The sequence below is a fragment of the Aethina tumida genome, chromosome 4 (genome assembly GCF_024364675.1).
Source record: "Aethina tumida isolate Nest 87 chromosome 4, icAetTumi1.1, whole genome shotgun sequence".
Taxonomy (NCBI): domain Eukaryota; kingdom Metazoa; phylum Arthropoda; class Insecta; order Coleoptera; family Nitidulidae; genus Aethina; species Aethina tumida.
In genome coordinates this window covers 6037538-6060994 of record NC_065438.1, presented here as the reverse complement: position 1 = coordinate 6060994, position 23457 = coordinate 6037538, and the positions used below count along the sequence as shown (strand labels likewise).

General features: G+C 25.9%; 2 protein-coding genes across 7 annotated transcripts in view; one reads left to right on the top strand and one right to left on the bottom strand.

Moving 5' to 3' along the window:
* LOC109604923 (growth factor receptor-bound protein 14) overlaps positions 1-23457 on the bottom strand; it is a 429146-nt gene that overhangs the window by 258259 nt on the left and 147430 nt on the right. The window lies entirely within an intron of this gene.
* Positions 21774-22576, top strand: LOC109604924 (NADH dehydrogenase [ubiquinone] 1 beta subcomplex subunit 9). Its single transcript, XM_020021477.2, has 2 exons — positions 21774-22048; positions 22096-22576. The coding sequence occupies exons 1-2, from the start codon at positions 21805-21807 to the stop codon at positions 22455-22457; spliced, it is 606 nt and encodes a 201-aa protein (XP_019877036.1). The 5' UTR covers positions 21774-21804; the 3' UTR covers positions 22458-22576.

Below are 23457 nucleotides of genomic sequence, written 5' to 3'. Positions count from 1 at the left end.
TAACTTATAAATCGAAAACAAGCTTCTTTGGTCAACAGAAAAGACGTCAGGATTTAATGTTGAGAAAAAATCATTCATGACCAAGACGACTATTTTTTTTAGTAAAAGTTGTATTATTCTAAGTGAAATCTTAAAACCGAAAATTATAATACCTTTTCCATTAAATAATGTAATAACTTAATATTGAATATTGAATAAATTAAAAAAAATATAATTTAAAAACTTTTAATAATATAAATACTATATTATTCTAAGTGAAACGTTATAACCGAAAATTAGAATACTTATTCCATTAAATAATGTAATAATTTAATATAGCTTTTTGATGTATTGAATATTGAATAAATTAAAAAAAAAAAATAATTTAAGAAACTTTTAATAATATAAATACAGTAATAATCAGTCAAAATTATAGCAACTTTTTACTTTATAGACTTCCTTTGCTCTCTGTAAATTTAAATTGATGATTTACTAATGGTTTTTTTGCTTTTTATAATTATTTAATTATTGGCTGAAGTGAAACTGTAAAAATAATTATACTTCAACATTATCAAGGTTTTAAAAACTGTATAGTGACTGAAAATGCTTCAATTCAAGACTAACATATAAATGGAAAACAAGCTTCTTTTGTCAACAGGAAACACGTCAGGATTTTTGTCGTGTGGAATGAATTTGCTTGTAAAACGTCGAGAAAAAATTATTCGTGATAAAGGTGACTATATTTTTTAGTAAAAGCTGTTTTAAAGGAAACTATATTATTCTAAGTGAAACGTTATAACCGAAAATTAGAATACTTATTCCATTAAATAATGTAATAATTTAATATAGCTTTTTGATGTATTGAATATTGAATAAATTAAAAAAAATAATTTAAGAAACTTTTAATAATATAAATACAGTAATAATCAGTCAAAATTACAGCAACTTTTTACTTTATAGACTTCCTTTGCTCTCTGTAAATTTAAATTGATGATTTACTAATGGTTTTTTTGCTTTTTATAATTATTTAATTATTGGCTGAAGTGAAACTGTAAAAAAAATTATACTTCAACATTATCAAGGTTTTAAAAACTGTATAGTGACTAAAAAAGCTTCAATTCAAGACTAACTTATAAATGGAAAACAAGCTTCTTTTGTCAACAGGAAACACGTCAGGATTTTTGTCGTGTGGAATGAATTTGCTTGTAAAACGTCGAGAAAAAATTATTCGTGATAAAGGTGACTATATTTTTTAGTAAAAGCTGTTTTAAAGGAAACTATATTATTCTAAGTGAAACGTTATAACCGAAAATTAGAATACTTATTCCATTAAATAATGTAATAATTTAATATAGCTTTTTGATGTATTGAATATTGAATAAATTAAAAAAAAATAATTTAAGAAACTTTTAATAATATAAATACAGTAATAATCAGTCAAAATTATAGCAACTTTTTACTTTACAGACTTCCTTTGCTCTCTGTAAATTTAAATTGATGATTTACTAATGGTTTTTTTTGCTTTTTATAATTATTTAATTATTGGCTGAAGTGAAACTGTAAAAAAAATTATACTTCAACATTATCAAGGTTTTAAAAACTGTATAGTGACTAAAAAAGCTTCAATTCAAGACTAACTTATAAATGGAAAACAAGCTTCTTTTGTCAACAGGAAACACGTCAGGATTTTTGTCGTGTGGAATGAATTTGCTTGTAAAACGTCGAGAAAAAATTATTCGTGATAAAGGTGACTATATTTTTTAGTAAAAGCTGTTTTAAAGGAAACTATATTATTCTAAGTGAAACGTTATAACCGAAAATTAGAATACTTATTCCATTAAATAATGTAATAATTTAATATAGCTTTTTGATGTATTGAATATTGAATAAATTAAAAAAAAATAATTTAAGAAACTTTTAATAATATAAATACAGTAATAATCAGTCAAAATTATAGCAACTTTTTACTTTATAGACTTCCTTTGCTCTCTGTAAATTTAAATTGATGATTTACTAATGGTTTTTTTTTGCTTTTTATAATTATTTAATTATTGGCTGAAGTGAAACTGTAAAAAAAATTATACTTCAACATTATCAAGGTTTTAAAAACTGTATAGTGACTGAAAATGCTTCAATTCAAGACTAACTTATAAATGGAAAACAAGCTTCTTTTGTCAACAGGAAGCACGTCAGGATTTTTGTCTTGTGGAATGAATTTGCTTGTAAAACGTCGAGAAAAAATCATTCGTGATAAAGGTGACTATATTTTTTAGTAAAAGCTGTTTTAAAGGAAACTATATTATTCTAAGTGAAACGTTATAACCGAAAATTAGAATACTTATTCCATTAAATAATGTAATAATTTAATATAGCTTTTTGATGTATTGAATATTGAATAAATTAAAAAAAAAAAAAATAATTTAAGAAACTTTTAATAATATAAATACAGTAATAATCAGTCAAAATTATAGCAACTTTTTACTTTATAGACTTCCTTTGCTCTCTGTAAATTTAAATTGATGATTTACTAATGGTTTTTTTTGCTTTTTATAATTATTTAATTATTGGCTGAAGTGAAACTGTAAAAAAAATTATACTTCAACATTATCAAGGTTTTAAAAACTGTATAGTGACTGAAAATGCTTCAATTCAAGACTAACTTATAAATGGTAAACAAGCTTCTTTTGTCAACAGGAAACACGTCAGGATTTTTGTCTTGTGGAATGAATTTGCTTGTAAAACGTCGAGAAAAAATCATTCGTGATAAAGGTGACTATATTTTTTAGTAAAAGCTGTTTTAAAGGAAACTATATTATTCTAAGTGAAACGTTATAACCGAAAATTAGAATACTTATTCCATTAAATAATGTAATAATTTAATATAGCTTTTTGATGTATTGAATATTGAATAAATTAAAAAAAAAATAATTTAAGAAACTTTTAATAATATAAATACAGTAATAATCAGTCAAAATTATAGCAACTTTTTACTTTATAGACTTCCTTTGCTCTCTGTAAATTTAAATTGATGATTTACTAATGGTTTTTTTGCTTTTTATAATTATTTAATTATTGGCTGAAGTGAAACTGTAAGAAAAATTATACTTCAGCATTACCAAGATTTTAAAAACTGTATGGTGACTAAAAAAGCTTCAATTCAAGACTAACTTATAAATGGAAAACAAGCTTCTTTTGTCAACAGGAAACACGTCAGGATTTTTGTCGTGTGGAATGAATTTGCTTGTAAAACGTCGAGAAAAAATTATTCGTGATAAAGGTGACTATATTTTTTAGTAAAAGCTGTTTTAAAGGAAACTATATTATTCTAAGTGAAACGTTATAACCGAAAATTAGAATACTTATTCCATTAAATAATGTAATAATTTAATATAGCTTTTTGATGTATTGAATATTGAATAAATTAAAAAAAAAATAATTTAAGAAACTTTTAATAATATAAATACAGTAATAATCAGTCAAAATTATAGCAACTTTTTACTTTATAGACTTCCTTTGCTCTCTGTAAATTTAAATTGATGATTTACTAATGGTTTTTTTTTGCTTTTTATAATTATTTAATTATTGGCTGAAGTGAAACTGTAAGAAAAATTATACTTCAGCATTACCAAGATTTTAAAAACTGTATGGTGACTAAAAAAGCTTCAATTCAAGACTAACTTATAAATGGAAAACAAGCTTCTTTTGTCAACAGGAAACACGTCAGGATTTTTGTCGTGTGGAATGAATTTGCTTGTAAAACGTCGAGAAAAAATTATTCGTGATAAAGGTGACTATATTTTTTAGTAAAAGCTGTTTTAAAGGAAACTATATTATTCTAAGTGAAACGTTATAACCGAAAATTAGAATACTTATTCCATTAAATAATGTAATAATTTAATATAGCTTTTTGATGTATTGAATATTGAATAAATTAAAAAAAAAATAATTTAAGAAACTTTTAATAATATAAATACAGTAATAATCAGTCAAAATTATAGCAACTTTTTACTTTATAGACTTCCTTTGCTCTCTGTAAATTTAAATTGATGATTTACTAATGGTTTTTTTTTTGCTTTTTATAATTATTTAATTATTGGCTGAAGTGAAACTGTAAAAAAAATTATACTTCAACATTATCAAGGTTTTAAAAACTGTATAGTGACTAAAAAAGCTTCAATTCAAGACTAACTTATAAATGGAAAACAAGCTTCTTTTGTCAACAATTAAAAATTGTAATACATATTCCATTAAATAATGTAATAATTTAATATAGCTTTTTGATGTATTGAATATTGAATAAATTTAAAAAAGAAAAATAATTTAAAAGCTTTTAATAATATAAATACAGTAATAAATGCAGTAAGTTATAATTATAGCAACTTTTTAGAAATTCCTATAATTATGACCACTACTGTATATAATATTCTGATTTATCTCAAAGAGATACTAATATTAAAGGTATATAATAACAATATTAATATTAGTAGTAATAAACATCAAATAAAACTTCATTAAAAATTGTATAATTATTGAATATTTTGGAAAAAAACAACGGGACCAGTCGTTAAACATATTGAAAAGCACATATAGATTGAAGCAATTTATGCTAATGTTCGTTTTGTTGGTCGTAAAAACGATTTTACGCATTTATCCACCAAAATATTAAAATTTTATTGTTAGTCAAAATGGGACGTATTATATATTAATATTATTCATATAAAGCATAATTTTAATTACCCATTTACAGTAACGCAACCATTAAAATCTGTTTTAGTGTCCGGTCAATAAACAAAAGCTTCGTCGACTGGAAAATCAGTAAAAAACACGAGTTTAATCCGAAAAAATCCGAAATTGAAAATTTATTGTGTGTTATTGAATGAATTCCGCCGACCTAAAAATAGCCGATTCGTGCCGATTTTAAATATTTATATCCGTATTTATTTTCAGGTAAAGTTTAATGGGTTTCCAAAGCTAAATTTAGCGGAGTATTTTATTTATAATAATAATAAATCGTTATAAACCACGTTGAGAGATATTAATTATTAATAACGGAAATATGTGGAATTGATGGGAAACGTTTTGACAAACGTGAAAGAGGCCGACTGAGCTTTTATACTTCATTTTTTTAAATCTGAAGGACATAAAATTATTTCTAATAATACTGGGTCATGATGTTTCGTCGAAAATAATCGTCCCATTCAGGTTTATGAGCCGATTTTGAAAGGAAACCCGTAAAATTTTTATTGCGATTGTTTTCCTGTTTTTACAGTCTGTTGTCGAGAGTTCTTTGTTTAATAAATACTGATTTAACACAGTAAAATTGTTGGCCAGGACTATTTTCACATATGTTAAATTAACATTTCAATTCGTCACATTTTGTGCGTCGTAATCAAAGCCCCGATATAAATTTGAATATTCCGGCTTATCGGGATTCCGGGAGCCGCACACGTTTCTGGATCGATTATCCGTCAAAAACGGGCACGACGCCCGCAGATCCGTCATGTCTGGAGGCGCGTGTGGCGGACCCCCCCAACCGAAGATTCGAATGCGTCGGGTGAGGACTGTTTGTCGCCGAATTTGATCGGTTAATTAATTATTTTGCTAATTGACAGTGACAAATGCAATTTCGCGGGAACGTTTTCCGCCGTTTCGGGTTCGTGCGGCTGTTTTTCCTGTCGTTGACGTGCGCCGCAAGATGCGGATGACAGGAGGGACGCGGAATGGTTCTTAAAGCATTACCATTAAATTTCTCTTAATATTTTATTTGCTTTGAATATTTAATACAGCCATTACTTAAAAGAACAATTATAAAATTGTGTAAAAATCTATAAACATTTTTAGAAAGTTTTATGAATATTAATATTTTGTTTAAATTTATTTAAAAACATTGAAATTAATTAATTAATTATTTTATTTAATAGAGAATCTTTACAAAATAAATTTACCATTTGAATTGTGTCAACAATAGCACGAATTATATGCATAACTATCATAAATTTGAAACTGTTCTAATAATATAGATTTCTTAGAGAGTGTTACAATAATTGTATACGTGTAGGTTTTTTTCGAAACTTAATAAACTGTTTAAAATATATAAAAACACAACTTTCATTTTATCTAATTTTTAAAAAGTTTTAAACAATTTTAATAATACATAGTTTATTAGAAAGTGTCACAACTGGTTATTTTTCTATTAAACTTAATATAAACTATTTAATTTGAATGAGAGTTTCTATAGAAATCTTCACAACAATTTTAATTTTACACAGAGTTACTTGAAAAGTTTAAAACTGTTTAAATTGTACATAAAATTATTAATTTTTAGTAGAATTTTGAAAAAAGTTATGGAACTATTAAAATTTATATATTTTCTAACACGTTCCAGAATTATTTAACATTTTAGAAAGTTTAAAACAATTTTAATAATACATAGTTTATTAGAAAGTGTCACAACTGGTTATTTTTATAGAGTATTTTTCTATTAAACTTAATATAAACTATTTATTTTGAATGAGAGTTTCTATAGAAATCTTCACAACAATTTTAATTTTACACAGAGTTGCTTGAAAAGTTTAAAACTGTTTAAATTGCACATAAAATTATTAATTTTTAGTAGAATTTTGAAAAAAGTTATGGAACTATTAAAATTTATATATTTTCTAACACGTTCCAGAATTATTTAACTTTTTAGAAAGTTTAAAACAATTTTAATAATACATAGTTCATTAGAAAGTGTCACATATGGTTATTTTTATAGAGTATTTTTCTATTAAACTTAATGCAATCTATTTAATTTGAATACGAGTTTCTATAGAAATCTTCACAACAATTTTAATTTTACACAGAGTTGCTTGAAAAGTTTAAAACTGTTTAAATTGCACATAAAATTATTAATTTTTAGTAGAATTTTGAAAAAAGTTATGGAACTATTAAAATTTATATATTTTCTAACACGTTCCAGAATTATTTAACTTTTTAGAAAGTTTAAAACAATTTTAATAATACATAGTTTATTAGAAAGTGTCACAACTGGTTATTTTTATAGAGTATTTTTCTATTAAACTTAATACAATCTATTTAATTTGAATAAGAGTTTCTATAGAAATCTTCACAACAATTTTAATTTTACACAGAGTTGCTTGAAAAGTTTAAAACTGTTTAAATTGTACATAAAATTATTAATTTTTAGTAGAATTTTGAAAAAAGTTATGGAACTATTAAAATTTATATATTTTCTAACACGTTCCAGAATTATTTAACATTTTAGAAAGTTTAAAACAATTTTAATAATACATAGTTTATTAGAAAGTGTCACAACTGGTTATTTTTATAGAGTATTTTTCTATTAAACTTAATATAAACTATTTATTTTGAATGAGAGTTTCTATAGAAATCTTCACAACAATTTTAATTTTACACAGAGTTGCTTGAAAAGTTTAAAACTGTTTAAATTGCACATAAAATTATTAATTTTTAGTAGAATTTTGAAAAAAGTTATGGAACTATTAAAATTTATATATTTTCTAACACGTTCCAGAATTATTTAAATTTTTAGAAAGTTTAAAACAATTTTAATAATACCTAGTTTATTAGAAAGTGTCACAACTGGTTATTTTTATAGAGTATTTTTCTATTAAACTTAATATAAACTATTTAATTTGAATGAGAGTTTCTATAGAAATCTTCACAACAATTTTAATTTTACACAGAGTTGCTTGAAAAGTTTAAAACTGTTTAAATTGTACATAAAATTATTAATTTTTAGTAGAATTTTGAAAAAAGTTATGGAACTATTAAAATTTTTATATTTTCTAACACGTTCCAGAATTACTTAATTTTTTAGAAAGTTTAAAATAATTTTAATAATACATAGTTTATTAGAAACTGTCACAACTGGTTATTTTTATAGAGTATTTTTCTATTAAACTTAATATGAACTATTTAATTTGTACAAGAGTTTCTATAGAAATCTTCACAACTATTTTAATTTTACAAACAGTTGCTTGAAAAGCTTAAAACTGTTTAAATTGTACATAAAATTATCAATTTTTACTAGAATTTTTAAAAAAGTTTGGAACTATTAAAATGTATACATTTTCTAACATGTACCAAAAATATATGAATTGTACACCTAATTTTTTAAAAACTTTTTTAATAATACATAGTTTATTAGAAAGTGTCACAAGTGGTTATTTTTATAGAGTATTTTTCTATTAAACTTAATATAAACTATTTAATTTGAATAAGTGTTTCAACAGAAATCTTCATAAATATTTTAATTTTACTCAGAGTTGCTTGAAAAGTTTAAAACTGTTTAAATTGTACATAAAATTATTAATTTTTAGTAGAATTTTGAAAAAAGTTATGGAACTATTAAAATTTATATATTTTCTAACATGTTCTAGAATTATTTGGATTTTATACCTAACTTTTTATAAAGTTTAAAACTATTTAAATAATACATAGATTTATTAGAAAATGTCACAACTGGTTATTTTTATAGTGTTTTTCTATTAAACTTAATATAAACTATTTAATTTAAATAAAAGATTCTTTAGAAACCTTCACAACTATTTTAATGTTACACAGAGTTGCTTGAAAAGCTTAAAACTGTTTAATTGTCCATAAAATAATCAATTTTTACTGGATTTTTTAAAAAAGTTAGAAACTATTAAAATTTATACATTTTCTAACATGTTCCAGAAATATTTGAATGTTACACCTAACTTTTTAGAAAGTTTAAAAGTATTTCAATAATACGTAGATTTATTAGAAAATGTCACAACTAGTTATTTTAATAATGTATTTCTATTAAACTTAAAATAAACAATTTAATTTGAATAAAATATTATTTAGAAATCTTCACAACTATTTTAAATTTACACAGAGCTGCTTGAAAAGCTTAAAACCGTTTTAATTGTACACAAAATTATTAAATTTTACTACAATTTTTAAAAAAGTTTGAAACTATTAAAATCTATACATTTTCTAACACGTTTCAGAATTATTTGAATTGTACACCTAACTTTATAGAAAGTTTAAAACTATTTCAATAATACATAGATTTATTAGAAAATGTCACAATTAGTCATTTTTATAGTGTTTTTCTATTAAACTTAATATAAACTATTTAATTAGTATAAAAGATTCTTTAGAAATCTTAACAACTATTTAAATTTTAAACAGAGATGCTTGAAAAGCTTAAGTGTTTTAATTGGAGACACATATTATTAATTTTTACTAAAATTTTTTAAAAAGTTTGGAGCTATTAAAATTTGAACATTTTTTAACACGTTCCAAAAGTATTTTAATTTTAGACCTAACTTTTTAAAAAGTTTTTAAATTTTACAAATGTTTAAATTGTACACAAAATTTATCAGGACATGTCATATCTGTGTTAATTTTATTTGAAATATTATTACATTATTTGTAAGATCGAGAATTGTTTAAAAAGTTAAATAGGTACACAGATTTCTTAGAATGTATCACATCTGTTTTATATGATAAAAACTTCACAAAAATCAAATGTAAATCTCCTTTATATAATATAACGAAAAGCTGACAGGATAAACAGAATTGTTCTAATTATTAAACACATTTACTAAATTTTTTTATAGCTAAAAATAGATAAAAATTAGATTAAATTAAAAGTAAAAATATTCTTACTCACAGTCGAAACACTAATAATATAATAATTATGTATATTTGAGGGTCGTCTTCAATTAAAAATTAGTGCTTTTTGTTTGCTTTCACATAGTAATCGAGACTCTTGAGCATTCCTGTGTTATCGCCACTTCTTCACGGGTCTTTATAACGATCTAGGCCTGTGTGCTTTTTTATTTACGTACAACCCCGTCGACAGTTAACCCAAAGCTTATCGCCTGACCCGCCTCCAGTGGCCGATTGCACATAAAGCGCTTTATTATTAAACCACCGCACACCAAAACCATCATTTTACAGGCTCAATAAAAATGTGTTAAAGCCCAAAAAGCATTTTTTTGCACCCGCATAAATACGAAATCCCCGTAAAAACAAGCGCTCTCGTCGTCATCCGTCTGACGAGAAATAAAAAGAAGTCCGATTATCACAGCCAACCCCCCCGGCGGATGCACGCCCCCGCTCATTACGTATTTATGCGGGGTGTGTGTGTTAATACGACGCACGTCCCGGCGACGTGGAGCGCGTGGATTTATGATTCCTGAACTTTTAAATTGAAACAAATGCTCCTGACAAGTCTGCGCGTGAAGTGGCGTCCGCGTGTCTTTCCGTTCATTATTTCGCCCTGTGTGCGTTCCCGTTCCGCCGCGGCATAAATAAGCAGTTTCGGGCCCCGGGTCGATGCTTCGGGCCCACCGGTTTTGATGCATGGCGGCCGTGTGCGACTTCGCATGATGGATGCCACCGCCGGGAATCGGGGCCGAAAGGGTTGTCCGGGATGAGGGATTGCGCCGACCGACTTTCCAGAAACGATTCAAAAACATTTCCTTTTTGGTTTTTATTCACATCACTGTTAATTTAAATATTTTAGCTGTATATTGTGAGGTGTTTCAAGAACGATGTGGTTAATTAAAGTAAATTTGAAATTATGGTGAATGCGTCACATTTCCTCCTTAAATTTCCTATTTTCTACAAACTGTTGTACAAATGTTTATATGGTTTTTTATTATTCATTATGTTATTTAAAGTTGTATAATGCAAAGGTGATAATAAAATTTCTGAAGGAGATAATACAAAGATTCTGAGGTGCCTCCATTACTTATAAATGTAAAAAATTACTAATTTTTATTGAAGAATAATAATTATAACAATATATATTAAGTAACAAAAAGTAATTTAGATATTTGAATAATCCTGATAATCTTTTGTTATTCAGGCGCACCTGAAATTTATGCCTGAAAGATTTACATAGAAACTGGAAAACTTTTACTATTACATAAAACCAAAGTGGATTTTAATACGGCTCTAAATCAAACTTTTATTGTTCCGTGTAAAAGCGAAACTCCAAAACTATGGTAACGGTACTTCTCGATCGAATTAAAATCTCCGAACGATTGAACATGTCCAACTTTTATCTCGCAGTATTTTTTCCTGGGGGTTGGGTAAAACTGACAAAATTTTTATTGATCTGTTTACCGAAACCTGGATATTGTCTTTAAGGGCTGCACGGAACGGTCACATAAAGATGAAATCTGAAATCTGGATTTAACGTATTGCTTTGGGCCCACGAACGTTTCCACAAGGGGTGAATATCTATGTAGATACATCATAAAAATACTCTAAATTCAAAAAATAAAACGATAAATGTTGTATTTATTTGTCGTATTTGAATGAATAATACTAAATAAAATAGTCTACAGTGGTGGAAAAAAGTATGGAATTTTTATTTAGTTGTTAGAAATGTTACTCAATTTTTTCAATAATCTGTTGCAATAAGAACAAATTAAATTTACTGTAAAATCAATCCATTAATCATAATGCTCATTATATTCACAGGTTTTTACTTTTTTAAATAAAAAATCAATTTGGTCAGGAAAAAAGTATAGAATATTTTATTAATACTCATAAAAAATTATCTATCACTATTTGGCATATTTTTGGCATAGAATCTACAAGTCTCCGCAATGTGTCAACAGGAAATTGTTGTCACTGCTCCAATATTCCATATTTTTTTCGAAGACTGTACATGATTATTCTAATTTTAAAAATATTTAACGATGCTCAGAATTTAAAATTTAAAGATATATCTAAAATATTATTAAAATATACATTTACTTAATTTTTTTATAAAAAATCAATTTTGTCAGGAAAAAAGTATGGAATATTTTATTAATATTCATAAAAAATTAATAATAACTCAAATATTTCAATATTTTGTGGTGTAACCTTTGGGTTCTATCACTATTTGGCATGTTTTTGGCATAGAATAGTCTCTGCAATGTGTCAACAAGAAATTGTTGCCACTGATCCAATATTCCATATTTTTTCCAACACTGTACATCGTTATTAAATTTAAAAATATTTAACGATGCTCAGAAATTAAAATTTAAAGATATATCTAAAATATTATTAAAATATACATTTACTTAATTTTTTTTTAATAGAAAATCAATTTGGACAGGAAACAAGTATGGACTATTTTATTAATATTCATAGAAAATTAATAATAACTCAAATATTTCAATATTTTGTGGTGTAACCTTTGGCTTCTCTCACTATTTGGCATGTTTTTGGCATATAATTTACCAGTCTCTACAATGTATCAACAAGAAATTGTTGCCACTGCTCCAATATTCTATATTTTTTCCAACCCTGTACATGGTTATTCTAATTTTAAAAATATTTAACGATGCTCAGAATTTAAAATTTAAAGATATATCTAAAATATTATTAAAATATATATTTACTTAATTTTTTTAATAGAAAATCAATTTGGTCAAGAAAAAAGTATGGAATAATTTATTAATATTCACATAAAATTAATAATAAGTCAAATATTTCAATATTTTGTGGTGTAACCTTTGGATTCTATCACTATTTGACATGTTTTTGGCATAGAATAGTGTCTGCAATGTGTCAACAAGAAATTGTTGCCACTGATCAAATATTCCATATTTTTTCCAACACTGTTCATCGTTATTAATTTTAAAAATATTTAACGATGCTCAAAAATTAAAATTTAAAGATATATCTAAAATATTATTAAAATATACATTTACTTATTTTTTTTTAATAGAATATCAATTTGGACAGGAAACAACTATGGACTATTTTATTAATATTCATAGAAAAATAATAATAACTCAAATATTTCAATATTTTGTGGTGTAACCTTTGGCTTCTCTCACTATTTGGCATGTTTTTGGCATATAATTTACCAGTCTCTACAATGTATCAACAAGAAATTGTTGCCACTGCTCCAATATTCTATATTTTTTCCAACCCTGTACATGGTTATTCTAATTTTAAAAATATTTAACGATGCTCAGAATTTAAAATTTAAAGATATATCTAAAATATTATTAATATATACATTGACTTAATTTTTTTTAATAAAAAATCAATTTTGTCAGGAAAGAAGTATGGAATATTTTATTAATATTCATAGAAAATTAATAATAAGTCAAATATTTCAATATTTTGTGGTGTAACCTTTGGATTCTATCACTATTTGACATGTTTTTGGCATAGAATAGTGTCTGCAATGTGTCAACAAGAAATTGTTGCCACTGATCAAATATTCCATATTTTTTCCAACACTGTTCATCGTTATTAATTTTAAAAATATTTAACGATGCTCAAAAATTAAAATTTAAAGATATATCTAAAATATTATTAAAATATACATTTACTTATTTTTTTTTTTTAATAGAATATCAATTTGGACAGGAAACAACTATGGACTATTTTATTAATATTCATAGAAAAATAATAATAACTCAAATATTTCAATATTTTGTGGTGTAACCTTTGGCTTCTCTCACTATTTGGCATAGAATTTACCAGTCTCTACAATGTATCAACAAGAAATTGTTGCCACTGCTCCAATATTCTATATTTTTTCCAACCCTGTACATGGTTATTCTAATTTTAAAAATATTTAACGATGCTCAGAATTTAAAATTTAAAGATATATCTAAAATATTATTAAAATATATATTTACTTAATTTTTTAATAGAAAATCAATTTGGTCAAGAAAAAAGTATGGAATAATTTATTAATATTCACATAAAATTAATAATAAGTCAAATATTTCAATATTTTGTGGTGTAACCTTTGGATTCTATCACTATTTGACATGTTTTTGGCATAGAATAGTGTCTGCAATGTGTCAACAAGAAATTGTTGCCACTGATCCAATATTCCATATTTTTTCCAACACTGTACATCGTTATTAATTTTAAAAATATTTAACGATGCTCAAAAATTAAAATTTAAAGATATATCTAAAATATTATTAAAATATACATTTACTTAATTTTTTTTTAATAGAATATCAATTTGGACAGGAATCAAGTATGGACTATTTTATTAATATTCATGGAAAATTAATAATAACTCAAATATTTCAATATTTTGTGGCATAGAATCTAACAGTATCTGCAATGTGTCAACAGGAAATTGTTGCTACTGCTCCAATATTCCATATTTTTTTCCAACACTGTTCATGGTTATTCTAATTTTAAAAATATTTAACGGTGTTCAGAATTTAAAATTTAAAAATATATCTAAATATTATTAAAATATAGATTTAATTAATTTTTTTTAATAGTTCTAAATAAAATTGTACCTTAATAAAGAATTTTATGAGGCAGTTAAGAAGTTTCCCAAATATTTCTCTATAAAATTTAAACGAAACTTTCTAAACTATTTTTATCAAATATTTCATTTCACAAAACTCCACTGTCAAAAAATTTAGCTCATAAAACACAACACGTTTAAATTAAATTCTGAAAAAAAATGGTATTTTTCATTAAAACTTTAATTAAACCAATAAGGAAACTATTAAAAACACTAATAGGTTTTCCCGTGGAAAATGATTGAAAAAACCAATTCGGTTCGTATCAATAAAATATCCGGCACAATCCCACGACACAATTAATTAATTCGGTCCGCGAATTCGGTTCACACAGTCGTCGCAGGCCGCGCCGCGTGATAGAGTTTCGTCCGGTCGAATTTCATTTTGACATGTTACGAAACGTATTCCAGGAACCGAATTTAATTGGTCACTTGATATTTCTCTCCGTTTTCTATTTCGAGGTCGCACGTTTTATTTTTTTTTTTTTTTTTTTCTCAGTCCTCTGTTATGTCATAGACGGTGCGGTCAAAAAAAAAAAAAAAAATTGGGTACAGAAATTGATCGAGATAAGATCGTCGACGATCGATGCATAATTCTTGAACGTTTACAGCAACATTTAAGTAATAGCCCGGGACGGTTCGTTTAATTGGATAATAATGGTAATAATTGTTGCGTGTAAATAAATGATGATGTGCTTTCAGGACTAATTACGGTTATAATTAGACCATCAGTATGTGTTTAGTTCCTTTTAATTTTATCCTGCACTTATGAAACTACGAGTATTAATTTCTTAACTTCATGATTATAGACTATACTACCCTATAATGTAACAGATACTGTACAAAACTAAAACCTTTCAAAAGATTTTTAAATGAATTTAAACAGTTTATTCTGTTAGTCAAAATTTTTTATATAATTTAAACAGTATTAAATTAACTGTAAAGTTTTTTGTCAAATTACAACAGCAAAGAAACATCTTTTTTTGGCAAAATTAAATAGTTTCAATCTTGTTAAACAATGTCGTATAAAAGTAAAATAATCGAAAAACTGTTTTATGTAATTTAGACTGTCTTAAGTTTTCTGAAAAATTCAGTATAAAACTAAAAAAGGTACAAAACTTTATCAAGAATTCTTTACACCCAATTTAAATAGCTTCAAGCTTCTAAATACTTTTGTATGAAACTAAAATTAAACAATATTATATTTTCTGAAAAGATTTGTAAAAAATTATAATAGTTACAAAACTATTTAAACAGTTATTTACATAATTTCAATTTTCTTAATCAATTTTGTTTACAATTGGAATATTTTATATAATTTAAACAGTTTAAGTTTCCTAAAATGTCTTATATAACAATAAAAATGATATGAAACTATCTAACATTGTTTACCGAATTAAGTTTCCTGAAAAGATCTGTACAAAATTAAAACAGTTATGAAACTTTCTGAACAGTTATCTATTCAATTTAAACAATTTCAGGCTTCTTAAACAGTTTTTTCAGGAATTCGTATATTTTATACAATTTAAATAGTCTTAAGATTCCTGAAATGACTTCTATAACTTTAAAAATGGTGTGAAACTTTATCAAGAATTGTTTACAGAATTAAGTTTCCTGAAAATTAATTCTGTAATTAATTAAGTTATAAAATTGTCTGAACAAGTATTTATTCAATTTAAACAATTTCAGGCTTCTTAAACAGTTTTTTTGTATAATTTGTATATTTTATATAATTTAAACAGTCTTAAGTTTCCTGAAATGGTATGAATCTTTATCAAAATTGTTTACCCAATTAAGATTCCTGAAAAGATCTGTACAAAATTAACACAATTATGAAACTTTCTGAACATTTATTTATTCAATTTAAACAATATCAAACTTCTTAAACAGTTTTTTTCAGGAATTCGTATATTTTGTATAATTTAAACAGTCTTACGTTTCCCGAAATGACTTGTATAACTTTAAAAATGGTATGAAATTTTATCCACAAACGTTTACCGAATTAAGTTTTTCTGTAAAGATCTATAAAAAATTAAAGTTATGAAACTTTCTGAACAATTTCAAGCTTCTTAAACAGTTTTTCTGAACAGTTATTTATTCAATTTAAACAGTTTCAGGCTTCTTAAATAGTTTTTTCTAGAATTCGTATATATTATATATATATATATATATATTATATAATAAATAAAATGTATTGTATAACTTTAAAAAGGGTATGAAACTTTATCAAAAATTGTTAAGCAAATTAAGTTTCCTGAAAAGATCTGTAAAAAATTTATTAAGTTATGAAACTTCCTGAACAATTATTTATTCAATTTAAACAGTTTCAGGCTTCTTATATTTATATAATTTAATCAGCCTTAAGTTTTCTGAAATGACTTGTATAACTTTAAAAATGGTGAAACTTTATCAAAAATTGTTTACCTAATTAAGTTTCCTGAAAAGATCTGTACAAAATTAAAACAGTTATGAAACTTTCTGAACAGTTATTTATTCAATTTAAATAGTTTCAGACTTCTTAAACAGTTTTTTCTAGAATTCGTATATTTTATATAATTTAAATAGTTTTAAGTTTTCTGAAATGACTTTTATCACTTTAAAAATGGTATTAAACTTTATCAAAAATTGTTTACCGAATAAAATTTCCTGAAAAGTTATGTACAAAATTAAAACAATTTTAGGGTTCTTAAATAGTAAAAAAATTAAAACTATTCAAATTTTTGTACATATAAATTGTGAAACTTTTTTAAATGAATGTAGAAAGCATTACAGTATTTGAATTATACTATAATATTTTCTTTTATTGACGAACTGAAAGTGTTTTGGAAGAATTTTTTAAAAGATTTTATACTTTCCAACCAATAAGATTCTGGCTTTTCCAAAATTCCAACTTGTTAGTCCTCTTTCATTAAATTAATAGATGTTGTATTAAATTGTTATACAGCAAACAATTTTCACAAAATATATAACCACAATCTAAAAGCAAATCATCCGTACATTGAAATAGACTTAGTTTGAAGTTTCAAGTGGTATTTCCATTCAATGGTACACAAAAGTGTGAATACTAAATTGATGGAATGTGCCAATCCTTAAAATCCTCCAGCAAGACATTACTTCAACGACCTAAATGCATCATTTGTAAGGAAGCAAAAGAAATAACACAGCAATGCATCAGCATGGATCGTTCCAAAGTAAAGTTCCTCCTCCGATGCTGGCAATGACAAATGGCGCACGCCATTATATCAAAGTGGATGGATGTAGAATATCGTAAACATCTGTGTCACTTAGATGGCAATTGTCTAGTTTATTAACCCCAGAAGTTATCGTCTTGTTCAGGTTTCCCATCCAGATCGATGCCGCTCCAAATGGTACAAAACAATTGATCCGGTGCAGATAATGCCGCTAATATTTCCACGTGTCGATTTATGTCTCTTGTTACCCTGATTTATCGCCGCCTTGTTTGTTACCATAATAGAAAGCGCCAGACGAAGAAAAGTACGTGACACTTCTGCGTCTCGCAGCCCGACAAAACGCCATTGAATAATCGCACGCGTCAAAAACGGGCCCGAACTTTAATTAGGTCCCCGTGGGCCGCGGAGCGAAAATTAAAAGTTGCCCACCAACTTTTGACAAGATAAAAAATTAAGCGAGTAATCTGCGGGCGCTAATCAATCATGTTTCTGGCCGCGCGTTCAGACGGAAACGTTTCGCAACGTTGCTGATCCCGCGACGCCGCCGATGGAAACCGGAAAATAATGAGATGCAGGCGTGGGGGCGGCTTAAACGGACGCTGACTAATTATCTTGAATCGACGATTATCAAGCTGTGATAGGAGACTACTTCGTGGGGTTGTTTCGTCGATAATCCCGATGCTCATGGTTATGTAAGTGCAAATTAAAACTGCTCTAGTTATATATAACTTTTCAAAAAACTTAAAACTGTGCAAATTAAGTACAAAATTCTTTAAAAAGTTTCATAACTGCTTCAACTTCATCAGAAATTTTCAAATTATATAAAGAATTCTTTAATACGTTTAACAGTTCTGAATAAAATTAAAACAATTTAAATAATTTCAAGATAAAATAACTCTTCAGTATAAAATTAAAATAGTTTCTATATTTTATAAAATATCTGTATATTATTAAAATAACATTTAATCAATTGTGAATAAATTTAAAACATTTTCACAATTTATATATAGACAATTTATACAGTTTCATGCTTATAAAATCCTTCTGTATAAATTAAATATGATATATTATAAATTAAATATGACATGTTTAATAAAAGTTTTTATATTTTATAAGGAATCTGTATATTATTTCAATTTTGTATAAAATTCAAATATTGTGAAGTTTTTCAAAGAATGGTGAATATTACAATTTATGTGTACACAATTTAAACAGTCTGAAGCTTATAAAATTCTTCTGTATAAATTTAAAAGAGTTTTTATATATTATGACAATTTTATATATGAATCAAATAGTTTTAAACTTTTTAAACATTTCTGTATAAGATTTAAATATTGTAAAGTTGTAGAACATTTCAACAATTTCATTTAAACAATTCATATTTTAAGTGTACACAATTTAAACAGTTTCAAGCTTATAAAAACCTTCTGTATAAATATAAAACAGTTTTTATATTTTATAGGAAGTTCGTATTTAAAATAATTTGAAACAATTCTCTATAAAATTCAAATATCGTAAAATTTTCTAAATAAAGTTGTACAACTTTTCAACAATTTCATTTAAACAATTGTGAATAAAATTAAAACAGTCTTACAATTTATGTTTAGACAATTTAAACAGCTTCAAGCTTATAAACTGTTTAAATTTAAAACAATTTTTATATTAATAAAATATTTTCTTTTAAAGCAATTCTGTATAAAATTTAAATATCGTAAAGCTTTCTATAGGATGTTGTATAATATTTCAACAATTTAACAAAATTAAAACAGTTCTACAATTTTTGTGTATACAATTTAAACAGTTTCAAGCTTATAAAGCCCTAAATTTAAAAGTTTTTATATTTTATAAGAAATCTGTATATTATTAAAAGTTTCAAACTTTTTAAATAACTCTGTATAAAATTCAAATATCGTAAAGCTTTCTAAAGAAGGCTGTATAATATTTCAACAATATCAAACTTAAAAAATTCTAAATAAAATTAAAACAGTTTCACATTTTATGTGTAGGCAATTTAAACAGTTTCAACTTATAAACCCCTTCTGTATAAATTTGAAACAGTTTTTATATTTTATAAATAATCTGTATATTATTAAAATACTTTCTAAACAAATCTGTATAAAATTCAAATATCATAAAGCTTTCAATAATTTTATTTAAACAATTTTGAACAAAATTAAAACAGTTTCAAGCTTATGTTATAAAATCCTTCTGTATAAATTTAAAATAGTTTTTTATTTTATAAAAAATCTGTATATTATTAAAAGAGTTTTAATCTCTGTATAAAGTTGAATAATATTTCAACAGTTCTGAATAAAAATAAACAGTTTCACAATTTATGTGTAGACAATTTAAACAATTTTATAAAACCCTCCTGTATAAATTTAAAATATTCATATTTTATAAGATATCTGTATATTATTAAAATGATTTCAAACTTTTTAAACAACTTTGTATAAAATTCAACTATCATAAAGGTTTCTAAAGAAAGCAGGTTAATATTTCAGTAATTACATTTAAGCAAAAACAGTTTCACAATTTATGTGTAGACAATTTAAACAGTTTCAAGCTTATAAAACCCTTCTGTATAAATTTAAAAGAGTTTTGAAATTTTATAAAAAATCTGTATATTATTAAAATAATTTCAAACTTTTTGAACAATTCGGTATAAAATTCAAAGCTTTGTAGAGCTTTCTAAAAAATGTTACATGATATTTCCACAATTTATATTATTAAAATAATTTAAAACTTTTTGAACAATTCAGTAAAAAATTCAAAGCTTTGTAGAGCTTTCTAAAGAATGCTATATTATATTTCAACAATTCTAAATAAATTTAAAACAGTTTCACAATTTGTGTGTACACAATTTAAAAAGTTTCAAGCTTATAAAACTCTTCTGTATAAAATTAAAACAGTTTTGATATTTTATAATAAATATGTATATTATTAAAATTATTTCAAACTTTTTAAACAATTGTTATAATATTTAAATATTGTAAAACTAAAGAATCGTATAAAATTTACTTTGTTGTTACTTTCCAAAAGAGAATTAATATTTTCTCTATTAACCAATTTAGGAAAATATTTAAGTAGTTATTTTTCATGTAAACAGTATGTATAAAATTTATTGTACCTAGTTGAAAACCTTTTTACAAACCCATCCAATTGGAAAAAATGAAAAAGAATTTCTTAATAAATTTTGCACCATTAAGAATCGTTTAGAAAATTACTAAGATAAAGATTTAAAACAGTATAATCACCGCAACATTAGCATCAATTTGCATAATAAACCTCATAACCAGAAGCAGTGTTCCACATCCCGTATAGTCTCATTAAAGGAAAAAAAAACTGTATATCGATTCGTGCTTTTCTATTTAGGTCGGAATCAATTTGGAAAATGGCGAACTATTAAAAAAGTTCCGCCCAAGTATTAACATAAACCGAAGATACTAATAAAACGAACATATAGATAAGTTGGGGAATTAGTTCAAGAGATCAAACTGGGGTAGGGCCAAACAAATAATTGTAAATCGCCCCCCGTATCCATCTTTTCTAATCAGGACGTTTTTTTCCAGTTTGTCAGGATCTGCACAAACTTTCGACCGGGGTTCAATCGGTGAATCGGTGAATCGGTGAAAAGTTTCCTTTGACGGGATTTAGAGAATGTTACCGTTACTCGATTGGAAAATAACAGTTTTACGAAGACAATAAATGAAAGTTAATTATTACATTAAACCCGAATGGATATAAAATTAAATATTACAATGGGATAATTTAACTTTCGAGTGCAATTAACTATGCAAATGCGATGTAAATTCCCCGAACAGTTTTGTGTTTAAGTTGCTAAATTAAGATTTACAACGACGATAATGTCCTACCCGGTATTCATACAAAACTACAATTGAGATTTTACAAGAGGAACATCGCAAACTTGGAAACTCAGTTATTTATTATTCAAACTTTCTGAGACATTAAAGCGTTCCTTTTTTATAAAAGCATATTTTTCACGTCCTAAAAACCGGGGACGGGGCTCTCAAACTCCGGAAAAATAGCCCGACTCTCATCGTCCGGCTGTATCAAAAATTTTAAATGTGCGCAATCGATTTTAGTGCGCTTCGCCCCAATGAATATTTCACGGCGTTTGAGGACGGAGAAGAGAGACACGCTGTGCCGAAAGCGAAACTCAAAGTGAATATTTATGGGATCATTAGCTCGAAATAATTGCAGACTACGAAGATTTTTCCGTCCCGCCACCGAAAACTGCAATTATGGAAATGACAAGTGGTGTGGTCGTTGCCAAGTGACAGCTACAAGACGTCAGTCACACAATTATTAGACGTCATGGCCGAGTTGAAAGTTGCTCACGTTAAACGTGTTAAATCTTTGTACAAGCGGGCCTGTCGTCTGATCGAAGCTTGGTACGACCGAAGGGACGTGATCAGGTACGAGATAACGTTGATGCGGGACAGGTTCGACCGCAACGCCACCCTCAGCAGACGTGCCGGACATCTATTGTACTGCGAGGGGGAGGACGAGCTGTTCAAGAAAAGTCACTGGCATTTGAGGAAGTTCCCCGAATCACCCGGTGAGTTAACCGTCAGATTTAAAATAAAATTAACCGCTAGTTTCCAGGTGGTACCGCCTACCAGAGAATCCCCCTGCTACCCGACTGGATGATTGACTATTGGCACCCACTTGAAAAGGCCCAGTACCCCACTTATTTCGAGACAAGAGAGAAACGCAAGCTGGAGTATGTGAAGCTGTGGATGCAGACCTACTACCCGGAACCGCCACCTGAATGCCCCCCTACTGAACCCCAAGGAGGTGGCTCGGAACCGTGCTTTGAGAAAAAGGAGGAGCCATGCCAGTTACAAGAGGAAAAGGAGGAGGAAACCTGCAATCCATGTCAAGAAGAAGTGAAGGAGAGCGATGAATGCGGAAATGTAAAAAAGGAGGATCTTTGTGCAGAAAAGAATAAGAAAGATGATTGTTAATTTTTGTTTAAATGTAATTTGACCATTAAAGAATACTTCTCATCAAATTTATCAAAATAGTTGTTTATAAACACAGTTTAGAGATTTTAGATATTATTTAAATTATAGATAATTTTGTATAAAATTTAAACAGTTTATAAAGTCTGACATGGTTTGTTATAAAATAAACAGATTTAATGTGTCTAAAATGTTTTTCATACAATTAAAACACATACGAAACTTTATAAACACACTCGTACTCAATTTAAACAGTACTTAATAAGTTTTCTGAAAAGGTATGTATAAGATCAAACAGTTGTGACAATTTTTAAGGGATTTTCAAACCTGTCAAACAGTTATATGAAAAATTTGAACATTCTAAAATTTCTGAAGAAAATAAAAACTATTAGTAAAATGGACATTTATATAAAATTTAAACAGTTTCAAATTTCCCAAACAATTTTTCAATAAAATTTAAAAAACTTGTAAAAATATAAAAATATTAGTAAATTCAAATAAGGAGGATCTTTGTAAAGAAAGAAATAAGAAAAAATCCTAATTTAAATGTAATTTGTATCATTTTTTTATATAAAATTAAAACAGTTTTAAAATCTAATTTAAAAAGTATCTAACTATCTTCTTAAACAAATTAGTATAAAATTTGTGTGAAATTTAAACAGATTTAATGTTTCTAAATAGTTTTTATATAATTGGAACAGACACGAAACTTTCTTAAGAATCTTGTACATAATTTAAACAATTTCAAATATTTTAAACTATTTATCCACAAATGAGGAACTGTAAATTTAAATAATCATGTAAAAATTGTAACAGTTTTTGAATTCCAAATAAACATCATATTAAAACAGTTTTATAGTTTGATATAAATTAAAAAAATGTGAAATATTGAATATATATTTTTTATCTGAAATTTAAACAGATTTAATTTTTATAAATATGTTTTATACGATTGAAACAGTCGCGAAACTTTCGAATTTTATACATAATTAAACAGTTTTAA